Source organism: Atheta coriaria, unplaced genomic scaffold (assembly GCF_025399875.1).
Source record: "Atheta coriaria isolate IRGN ID8LTWV9N9 unplaced genomic scaffold, Caltech_Dcor_3.1 hic_scaffold_7_pilon, whole genome shotgun sequence".
Taxonomy (NCBI): domain Eukaryota; kingdom Metazoa; phylum Arthropoda; class Insecta; order Coleoptera; family Staphylinidae; genus Dalotia; species Dalotia coriaria.
In genome coordinates, this window is record NW_027045449.1 from 12,867,046 (window position 1) to 12,879,069 (window position 12,024).

Consider the following 12,024-nt stretch of genomic DNA (forward strand, 5'->3'; position numbering starts at 1 on the left):
CGCAGGCGCAGACGCGCACAGATCGATAGCCGCCCCCGAATCAATCGCGCCACCTCGCCGCCGCGGCCGGTGCGTGCCCGCATGCCGCGCGCGCCGCCGCCGCCTCTCGGCCCCTTCGGCCGCGCTCGGCCCTTTCCGCCGCCGCCACGCGTTTCGCCACGCGGCCAGGTGAGATCGTAGCAGCAGCAGCAGCTCGCCACTCGCCACTCACTTCTGCCAGTCTTGCCACTCTCGCCGCCGTCGGCCAACTGCCCATGCTGAGGCGGCCGCGTCGCGCCCAAACGCCAGCGGCCCATTCATGCGCCGCCGCCTGCCACCTCCACCGCGCCGCCACCCAATAAAACTCGCTCTCGCATTCATTTACGCTCTTTATTCATTAATATTTACACAGGAGTTAATAATACCTACTAAAAATATGTCGTACAAATAGTCATTAACAAATCAATCGTTGCTTGCTATCATATGAGACAACAGCAACAACTTGGTCGTGCCCCCGAGGGCAGTATTAAAATATATACTTTCGAACACACCATGTTTAGCATCCCGGACCCAATCGAGCATTTTATTACATCACATAATACGTATCAGATGCCAGCTTCTTCTTCCACATCTTCACCTTCGCATTCACATTAACCTGACGTTAGTTGTCCAAACCCGACTGGGGCACCAAAGTGCACAAACGTGTGTTGGGTTAAGATCACACGATTATTAAAAATAGTCAGTCGTTTACAAAACGAAACCGAGACGTCGTCGCCCGTCCATTTTATGTGTTACGCAGACTTAAGGAAAAACAGTACTAAAAACGATACGATCGCCGTAAGGGTACACGATGCGGCGAGTTGATGAGATCCCGAATCGGGTGCACGGGGTGCTCCATCCGCGTGATAAATACCTACAACACACAAAAATTACTTACAAAGCTATTCCAACATACACCACAAACACATCACATCATATCAAATTATATTATGTGACTTCTCAAAAACGTAACATAAGCAATGAAAGTGATCAGTGAACGAAATTGAATTTTTATTTTTAAAACAACATCCAAAGCAGCTCGTTGTTATTATTTTGATTATTCTCATTAATAAATTTCGAACGCCACCAAATATGAGCAAATGAGGAAATTTTGTTACGCAACGAGCAAAAACTTACATTTTTATCCAAGTGTTTGTAAACCAATTAAATATTTTTAGAAAACGTAAATAATTCAAATTAAAACACAACCAGATTTTTTTCATAACTTAATCCTAGGTATGTGGGCGTACTAACTAGAAAATAAAGAGTTGCAACCTACATATCAAACGAACGCACTTCTTGTCGATTATGGATAAGAGTGTGTGATGTGTCGCAATTCTAATGTCCGCTGGCTGGACGGTATTTGTACTCTGGAATATATCCACGTCCACGTTTAGTCCAACCAAGTCGTCGTAAAACTATTTACAAAATCTGGTTAAATTATACCATAACCAAACTTTTAGATTGATTTCAGCTTGCATCTTATATACAGCTTTAGCATGCTAGTGATGCGTGTAAAACAAAAGAAACTCAACTACTAAGTGAAAATATCTATACATTGTAAATTGGCTCTATAACTACATACTAAATTAATTAATCAGTGCTCGTTTAAGTACTTTGTGAAAAAATAATTATGAGTGTAAGGTGAGATGGTTAGCAAACAGAACAAAAAAAGCATGCACATATACATACACATATTGTCAATTAATCGATTAATTAGTTCGTTAATCAATTATTTTTGCTGAATGGCGGAGGAGAGACGACATTAATGGGTTACAATACGTAGTTAGTAATTCGATGTTAAGCGATACCTGAAAAATGATCAGTACCTGCGTCCAAAGAGCTATCGAAGTCTCCGGGTGAATTGTTGCTGTCGTCGCTCTCATCCGCCTCGCTTATAAAACCAAGGGTACCTATCGTGCCACGTGGTGCTTCTTTGCACCCGAACCACCAGTGTGCGGTGGAACGTGGGAAGGCAGGATTGGTGTTTTCTACGGCGAAGGCACGATCATTGAAGCGGTAGTATGCGTTGTCCTTGAAGAAATATGTGTAGCCATTTTTGTCCTTGAAGGCAGCGTCCAAACCGTTCGGTAGGCCTTGCCAATTGGAGATTGGTTTCGGGTAAGCGGACTTTACTGGTGGGTGCAGTGTTGGATCAAATCGCCAGAATTTGGAACCTGAAATATTTTGTATATTAGAAACTTGTTGGTAGGCGGGTGTGATATCATTTACCTTTGTAGAAATATATTTTACCATTTCCTGTCCAGACTGTTGCTGCATCAATGTCATCAGGAATACCAGCAAATCCAACACTAATATCCTTGGGATAGTTGCCGTCCATTTTGCTATCAACATATCGCCAGTATTGTTTTCCTTTAAAGAAGTACGTCTTTCCGTTTTTATAGGTAAAGGCAGCATCAATGTTTCCTGGGAGCCCTGGCCAGCTTTGAGCAATTTTCTTTGGGTAACCATTCAGGACACTATCTTCAGTCAATTGATAGTATTCATCACCTTTGAAAACAAACGTCCTACCGTCATGAGAGTTAAAGATAGTGTCAATTTTGGAATCTTTGCATAATTTATTGCTGGTAGGCCCAGGTGCCGATGGACTGTTGGTCGAATCATCATCACTACTGCCCCATGAAGGACTTCCACCGCCTTTGCTTGTCTTTTGCGTTTTCTTACCGTACAATGCCTGTATAGCTTGTACATCATCATCATCAAATCGAAATTTGGATCATAGCCTCGATAGAAAGGTGCCATTAAGGCTTCTCGCACGTCCGAATGGCTCAAACCAAGAGAATGCCCAAACTCATGAGAAGCCACCTGAAGGAGACTAGTTCCCTTATATTCACCAATAGTCCAGATCTCTTCGGCATCAAAATGAGCATCACCGCCATAAACCGGGAAATAAGCATGAGCCAAGGTACCGCCTGGTCCATCAAAAGGATCACCATCGCCATGCTCACCAGCCTCAAAACGGATTTCGATGTGCACCCTAGAAGATGGCGCCCTGCTTGACGGCGTGAATGTGAGGTCTGTATACCTTGACCAAACATTGAAAGCTGTCTGGATGGCTTTATCTACGTCGTTGCGCTTTAATTTTTTCGGATACTTGGTAATTTTGAACACCAAGTCCTTCACCTTCCATCTGCTGCCTTGCAGCGCATAACGCTTGGAACGCTTGTCATTTCCTGTACCGACTTTATCTTGTACACCACACCTGGGAAGACTCATAGTTTGAACGGTTTCATCGTCCAAAGAACCTGAAATCACATGAATTTAATCTCACATTCAATAAACATAATTTGATGTATGTTTGGTTGCCAATATTATAACGAGTTGATATAATTTCATCAACATCAATGTTGAATTATTAAGACATGGCTCCGCATTCTCGGTTGTCAGCTTGTCAACAGTCAACAACAGTTATTAATAAAAGTGTAAACTGCATGAGTAACACTTGTCATTTCTTTGTTTGTGTCGCCGTCGTTTAGCGCAACCTTCACCCACATGAATTTCGCCAAGTGTACAATTTTTAATATTCTGATAGTTACAAGTTATGACTACTCGTCAGTTTATTACACTATGAGTAATTTGAATTAAGTAACATTTGTTATTGCATTATACCCAAGTGCAATATGCTGGTCAGAAATAAACGCTTAAACAATATTTTACTCACCAGTGACGTTTAATCCAGCGAAACTTTGAAAATCTGCAATGGCTGATGAGAATTTATCATGATCCACAATGGCACTCGAATTAAATCTTGATTTTGGTATGTATCCAAATTGTGAGAGATATAACTAAAATAAAAATCATACATTTTAATAAATTTATTCAGCTAGAAATACCAATATATACTATAATATTCAAAAAGCTGAGTCACCAATAAACCAAACAAAACCAGTTTTAAAGTTTTTTTGCGAGACATGACGGTGAGTCTATGAATGAGTGCGTAATATGATGCTTAATAGAAATCTGTTTTCTTAGTAATCGACTTATGAGTCAGTCCTAGGTGTTCATTCATAAAAATTCGTGTGCTGTTAATTGTTGATAATATCACACACCAACACTTCAATAAATTAGTCATCAATTTGTTCAATTTGTTTATTAAACAATTGTAAGCTCTTAAAGTTTGTTTCGTCAAGGTTAACTATCAACTATTACGAAAAGCACCTAATTAAAAATCAATACTAAAAGTAATGTTAATAGTAGTTTAATGACACGTGGGTTTAATGTGATTCCAACAATAATATTACAAGCAGGTGAAATGTGTAAATTCGAAAAATTCAGAGTATAAATGCAGGACAAATATTTGTCTACATATCGATTTCATATTATGGTATGATAATAATATAATCAATAAATTTAACAAAAAAGTAATTATTGGACCCCTGAAATTGGAGACGTAAATAAATACCAAAGAATTTAAACAGAAAATACTTGGTATTTATGCATACTGAACAAATAGTCAAGCACAAGTATTTTAATGATAATTAACCAATTTGCATACAAATTGTGTGGATCGAAATGATTAAATCGTTATTTTTGCACGCTCCGTGCGAATTATTGCCGCGTGCCGTCACATTTCACAAAATAAAGCTTTTAAGATCCTGGATGGATACCTTCGAATTATTATGATGCGCATCTTAGCAGATTAGCCATCAAGATAGCACGATCTCAAATTTCAATAACCAATAATAATAATAGTCATCATCGCTGCATTCCAACCCAATGCGAAATATTCCAATAAATATGCAAAAAAAAAATCTCTTGTGCTCACGACCAAATTGTTTACAATAAAAAATATCAATTTATCTGAATGCTTAATATTTACTTTTGTTATTGGTATAGAAATCTGGCAATAATATGATTAATGGCATAAAAATCATTATTTGCATGAGTCACATTGTTTTAATAAATAGATAAGAAGTTATCATAAACAAATGATAATTTGGGCGCAAAACAACCAAGATATAACTTACTTTTATACTTAGATTATCGATAAAACATACATAAATGGTTTTAGATGTTTTTGTGTGTGTTTTATTGGTAAATATTAATATTGCGTTGTTTTTTGCTATCAAATCAATAATAACACAGCATATGTATTTATTTTTATTCTAAATTGTTATTTATGCAACACCCAAATCTGCAACAACCGAATTTCAAACATTTGCGTCAATCTGTAGACATGCGACATACTGACACGATTTTTGCGCAACCAACTTATGAAATATCGGCCATTTTGTGAGTCGTGTAGGTTTAGTCGATAATAGTAATGTTCTATACTTTTATATACTGCACGCAATAAATTAGGTAGCACACTATTTTCAATGTCAAGGTTTCCCTCTCATTGTCCTTTTAATTTAACAAGTTCTACTTTTCCAACCCTTTCAACTGTTTAGTAATATGAAAATGTTTTCCAGATAATGGTGTTCTATGTGTTAGCAATAAATTTCTTTGTGGTTGTTGACACATTAATATTGACCTTTGCACGCATGTTGCATGCCATCGCGGTGTTTGTGTTTTATCGATCGGAAACGTCCTTTTGAATTTTAATTTTAACAATTGCTTGCGTACCCCGCACGTGGAATTTTTCGTGTCGGTGCCGCCGTGTGCCAGCGCATCTCATTGGCGCACCTAATAAATATCTCTCCTCTGGTTAGGTTAGCAATATTCGGACAAACAGCCCCGACAAACAAATGAAGATATTCCAGCCGGCGACGCATCATGAATGTTTGCGTTCTTTTTATTCGTTTGCTTCTTTTATTATGCAAGTGCGACTGCGGCGGTGAACACGATGCGTTGCTTTAGGCCGAGTCATTGTTTTTCTCGCCGCCTGCATATAAAATTACATTTTATGTCCCGCGGTCGTTGCCGGCGCATTGTGTGTCTCTTCTGCGTCGATTGTCGACCTTTGCGATATTCCTGCCGTTCCTGACTCCTTTGAGGAAAGCAATTTACATCGTGTTTCACGATTAATGGCGTCATTATGGCGTGGGTGGCGGGCGCAAGCATACTGATCTTGTTTTCGGCCTTCAACGTCCGTCGCCACATATCACAAACAAACTGCATATATTTATATTCATAAATTTACAGGAATCAAAGAGTTGGTTATAAAAACAACACCGAAATATGTTTATTTAGTTGCCTAGTTTAAAATTCAATTCGGTAAGCACACAAAGTGGGTGTTATTTAATTTCAGCGAATTCATGTTTGCTTTAGAATAGTTTACAATTGAATTAGCGGTTCATGTTGTGTTTGCACACAGGAAATGAGCAAGTGACGAGTCATACAGCTTCCACGCACAGCAATCAACAATGCTTTACACTTTGCAGCATCGCTTTGATCTTGCTTATAACACATACAAACACGCATGGCATGCTATGTTTAAGAACCTCTATTTGTGTTATATTAAATACAGAAGTTATGTGTATGCAAGATGAATCAGTCATAACGATAGAACGTCTGTAAAAAAATGTATGTAGCAAGAGATTTTGTTTAAAAAATGAGTCACAATTTATCATTTCAAGTGGAAATTTTAGATTATTTATTTTATATCTGTCGTAGTTAGTTTATTGCTTTTGTGACTCATCACTACAACTAAAAATTATGGAATATTAGATTTGCCCGCGAATCATGTTGAATAAGAAGCAATCTAACTAATTACTTTCTTGTTTTTGAACTTATTATGCGCCGATGTTCAATTTTAATGGTAACGTATAGAGATTGAATATTAATTGCGATACCAACTTTCATCCCTTATTTTATACCCTTCAAATTATATTTTTGCATCACCTTCTATTACTTGTCCAAAATATCTCTATAACAAAATTGACTCTCAATGTTATTAGGCACAACAAATAAAGAATGTATATTTGCAAAATATAGTCAGAAATAAATATATTCTCTTCACACGTAAAAATCACATTAATTGTAGTTGGATATTTGCCACAACCTTGACCTACACGCTACTTTATTATTACTAAGTAAGCACAGTGTCAACACTCCTATACTTTGCTGATATCCATTTCATAAGTTAGCAATGTTGTACACTACTCATATTACATATTACTACGATTTTACTATTAGCCCACAGTTTACGCATGAATTACCGTACGCCAACCATTTACAAATTTACATAAATCAGCATAGCGTTATGGTTTGGAGCTATGATTCAATTTTTGCAAATTTGCGGTTTGCCTTATAAATTCCATCTTGCGGCTACACTTCCACCTTCCACCTCAACAATTGTTAGATTAACACGAACTTTGTGTGCATCAAACGTAAATTCACATGCGTCATCAATACTCCACTAAAATTTTATTTATTGACATTTTATTGTTAATTTTAATACGACAATATATTTATAATGCGGTGACAAATGCACGTCGTATGAATAATTCATACAAGTTGTACATTTCGGTGAGTTTGATGGTCTGATGGAGTTGAACCACGTTGATTCTTTTGTGCAAACGCGTTTTATTGCGCTAGACTATATAAATACAATATGAACCAAAATAAAAATAACATTGCCCTGTGTCTGTGTGTGGAGTTACACATTTCGGTTGACCACTGTTCGTGCAGGTTGACATTGAGTCTTGGCGCGGTTCATTGCCATTGTCATTAATGCCATTACGAGTCGGGCGCCCATACCGAAAGCGTTCATTTTTCATGAACCCACTCGGAAAGTAATTTATGTACGTAAGGAAAGCATTCGATAAACAAATTACGAGTTCACAAGTATTTACCCGGCCAGGAAATAAACGGGTGTGAAAATTACACTCTGTCAAGTTCAACGTCGTTATTATTAAATGCCACATTACGAAGGACCTCCTAGTAATTATTAATTAATTAAATTGTGTGAAAGAATTAGATTATCCACTGAAAGTTAAAAGTTTCTCAATGTTAAATAACATTTCGTTTATAATTTAAGCCCTTTCACCTAGCGGACAATAGATTATAAATAATAATGACAGTAAAAATTTAATTAGAAGTTTTTTTTTTCATTTGACGCCAATATAAGTCTTTGTTCACAATTGTTTTGTGCGCCCGGAAGAGATGAAACTGTGTGTTGTGCGTCGTCGAGACGTCAAGACACAAGACTAAGTACATACACTAGTATCATATTAATAACTAATGACCTTTAGTTGATGACCTCGCGAAATACGTGGCTATAGAGTTATTGTTACGATATTACTTACTGACTGATTCATTGGTTTTATTTGTATTAATGTGGCAACAAAACACAAAATAATAAATTAATCATAAAACATTTATCAAATTTAACGTAGATATAGATTAGAATTTTTATCGTCTCTGCTTATGTTGTGATAGGTTAACTAAAAATATGTGTATTATATTCAACCCACCAAGCATATGTGCCTATGCTTTGACTTCACATGTATACTAGTAGAACATACAATTTTAATATAACAAATAAAATGTTTGTTAATTCTGTTAAATAAAACCCGTAATAATGTAGCCCTGAACCCGCACAATCACAAATCACTCTTCCACAGGAAATGTCCAACCTGTGAGATTTGATCTAATATCTAATGTGACATTGCATTTGTTCGCCAAAGGTTAACCAGAGCTAATGCATTGCACGCGAATTCATGAGTTCAGCAACAAAAAATGTTGCCATTCAAACGTCAAATTTATACGCAGAATTCATCAGCATGGAATAAACTGACAATATTTACCATTCCAAAGTATACAATCAGTAAAAATATATTAAATCATAACAATAGCAATCATTACATTTACATGCTTTCTGTATTCGTATCACATTCATTTGTCGGAAGCCAACGCGATGAAAAATCATCGCAACCTTCATCAAGGTCTGGCTAGCTCCGATCGAACTTCAAGGATTTGACAGTTAACTTTTGCTATCAACAACAAACGCATAGTAAATTAGAGAAAATATTATAAGTAATAAGACAATAACATTGTTAGTAAGTTTGATTGTACTTTGCGTCATCATCAATCTTAATAAATCTTCAAAACAAATTAAGCTCGACACTACAAAATCACTAAACTCGTTAAATTATTTTGTATACCTACGTTATGATTGCAATTGTGAATTAAACGAAGGTGACAATTACGAATTCATTTGGATGAGCCAGCATGCTAAATGATGGCTCATCCTCGCATTCGTTTAATTACGCTCACGAGCGCGGAAACGCGTTTATATAATTAAATTCGTTACCTGTAACCAATGACGCCGATATCAAATAATTTAATACAAATGTGGAAACGCAGTTCATGGAAACTCAAAAATTTAAAAGCTTCAAATAATTAGCAGTTACAACATTTCCAGCTTTTTATAGGTCAAATATTCTTTAATACTTAATGCGTTTGGTTGTGTGACATATTAGTTTGGTAACCACTTCCTTTCCTTTAATTTTTTCATAGTTTAATCAGATAATATTCATACATTTTACATTAATTGTATAGTTATTGAATTCTGCTAAAACTGAATGAAATTATATAGTATTTTTAAGTGCGTCATCAGCCAAAGTAACATTTCTAATGACTTAGAAGACATCATAACCTCAAAATACCGTCCATCACAACTGTTGAGTGATGAGTATAAAATAAAGAGTCATTTGAGAAGTACGTACAATATATAAACCGGTATTCATTTGTGAATAAAAGTTATTAGAAGAATTATATTGAATCATTGATAATTATAGTTATAAATTAGTTTTGCGTGTGATGTATCAAGGTAAGGTAAGTTCACTAGACTATTTTTACTTCCATTACTCTCTATGCGCTATTTTTATACGAGATGTATGCAAAAATGAATCTGTTGCCATATATTTAATGTTTCATGCTACAAATTGCATGTTTGTCGAAGATAATGTATTGTTTGCACAGGTTGCAACCCAGCATACACGAGCAAACAGGCTAATATTAGACTAATATGGTTTTAGCATTTTATAGATTATAACCTATCAATGTGCCTATTCCTAGTAGGATAATCTGGTATCTTATAAATATTAAATTTATTATTCATTCAATGAGTCAGTTAGACTATCAACAAAATATCATAAAATGGTGTGATGCGTCAAAAACTAGCTGAAATTCAATTGTAGTAACGTCAAGTTGAGCAAAGATGCGTGCGTGTTTACCCGCTAGATAAACGCTTATCTGATAAGATATAAACATACCTAAACGATTCATCGTGAATAATAGAGCATTAAATTTTAAGTTAACGCAATTTGTTCTATTAAAATGTTAAAAATATTTACTTTGCATTTGAATGTAAGTTTAAGAGGTTACAACTTTTGTAATTTCACAAAGTCGCATTTACATATTCTGGGATTCTAGGTACTTGGCGCCTCGGAATTCAAATGAGAATTCATCGCGTGTCTGGCAAAGTGAATAAAGCCCAATGCTGATAATTCACAATGCAAATTTACCCGGTGTTTAACAAAGAGTCTACGACAAAGTAAATTTAGCCTCAAAGAAATTACAAACAGCAACTAATCGATAAAACTTAACCTATAAACCTAACCTAACCTGCGATGTTCCAAGTACCTATGCTAAATACATTGGCGTACGCTCTTTTCGCGGCTGATAATATGATATCTGATAAGATATATATACCTGACATATATTTGATATTTGCAACGCACTGCAGGTAATGAGCTATTTCACGAATTAGTGAAATGAACACTTATTGTGTTTGAAATGAAATAAATGTTTTTTTGTATTGACAAGGCAACAAGGTGGAGCTTATGTATTAACACACGTTCCTAATTCATTGTGTTTGATTTGTGTTTGCCCTTAGTCTCACATGGATGGACATATTTAAATCCGAAAGCGTTTGGGCTCGGTTGGTGCGCGCCAATGGCGGCCACCATTGAATATTCAACGCGTTCAAACGCTCAGTGCAGAAAGTACAATCAATGAAAATCTCATTACACGCACACGATTTATTTGTATTTGTACACATATAGTGAATAAATTAATACAAATAAATTTATACCAAATATATGTTTATCGTGTTTTATCGTTTTTATGTGATTTAATAATACCTACACGTTTTTTTTATAAGTATTCAATTATTCCATGTTGGTTTATTACCTTAACCGACTGAACATGTTGCTAATACGTGTAATTTTCTAACGCAAATTGTTTAACAACGACAAAAACCAAACAGAAACTATAAAAACAATAAAACACGTAACTGAAGTTAAAGAATTGATTTAGTATTGCTCACAGGAGACTAAAACACTCACTAACTACAAAAAGTGAATGTTATAATCAAATCGCGATGCACACAATTATTCACAATCTAACAAATTTATTGTTTTGTTGTTATGTTGTCTGTTGTCTGTATATTTAGTTAATTACTAATTACTAGGAAAATTATCACAACTTACTAGTGCTGAATTGTCATTGATGGGTGCCGCTTGGACATTGTGAACGAAGGAACTCACGAGGACTATCGATATAACACTCAGCCACATTTTAATTATTTTAATTTTTTCTTCTTTCCAAAAATTTAAAAGTTTTTGTTTTGCTGGTTTAAAAATTAGTACATCCGCACTTTGGACTTTTCGAATTATATTTCTAGATCGTGCAACTGTATGATCACATTCACACGCTAAAAATGAGTAATCTCTTGGTGATTTAAAAATGTTGGTTGTGTCTCGCGGCTTCGATTCGAACGCCGCTGCTCGCGGATATGTACTGAGTCGCGACGTGCGACCACCACGCTTTTATTACCTACAGTAGACGGTAGTCGGCAGCGTATAATAATAATCGAACGGGGCGCACGAATCGAACCAGCGTGAGGTTGAAAAGTCTGGTTACGAAGAAATTCGATTTGGTTCATTTCGTTTAATCTGCATAACATCCAAGTTGTTGCTAAAATTTTGCGAAAAAAAACTTAATCATGTAATTTTTGCTGTCTAAAAATAATAAAATCATCTTTTTTTATTCCAAATTGAAATTTAAAGATGGTAAGTATTAATGCTCTAACTTTTT

General features: G+C 35.8%; 1 protein-coding gene across 1 annotated transcript; it reads right to left on the reverse strand.

The window, feature by feature from the left end:
* Positions 1-355: 355 nt before the first annotated feature.
* LOC135795931 (matrix metalloproteinase-14-like) lies at positions 356-11,727 on the reverse strand. The gene is given in 6 exon segments (XM_065307758.1): positions 356-892; positions 1,848-2,195; positions 2,251-2,751; positions 2,754-3,284; positions 3,701-3,824; positions 11,418-11,727. Coding segments are annotated over 6 exon segments (1,713 nt in total). The 5' UTR covers positions 11,505-11,727; the 3' UTR covers positions 356-770.
* Positions 11,728-12,024: the final 297 nt, after the last annotated feature.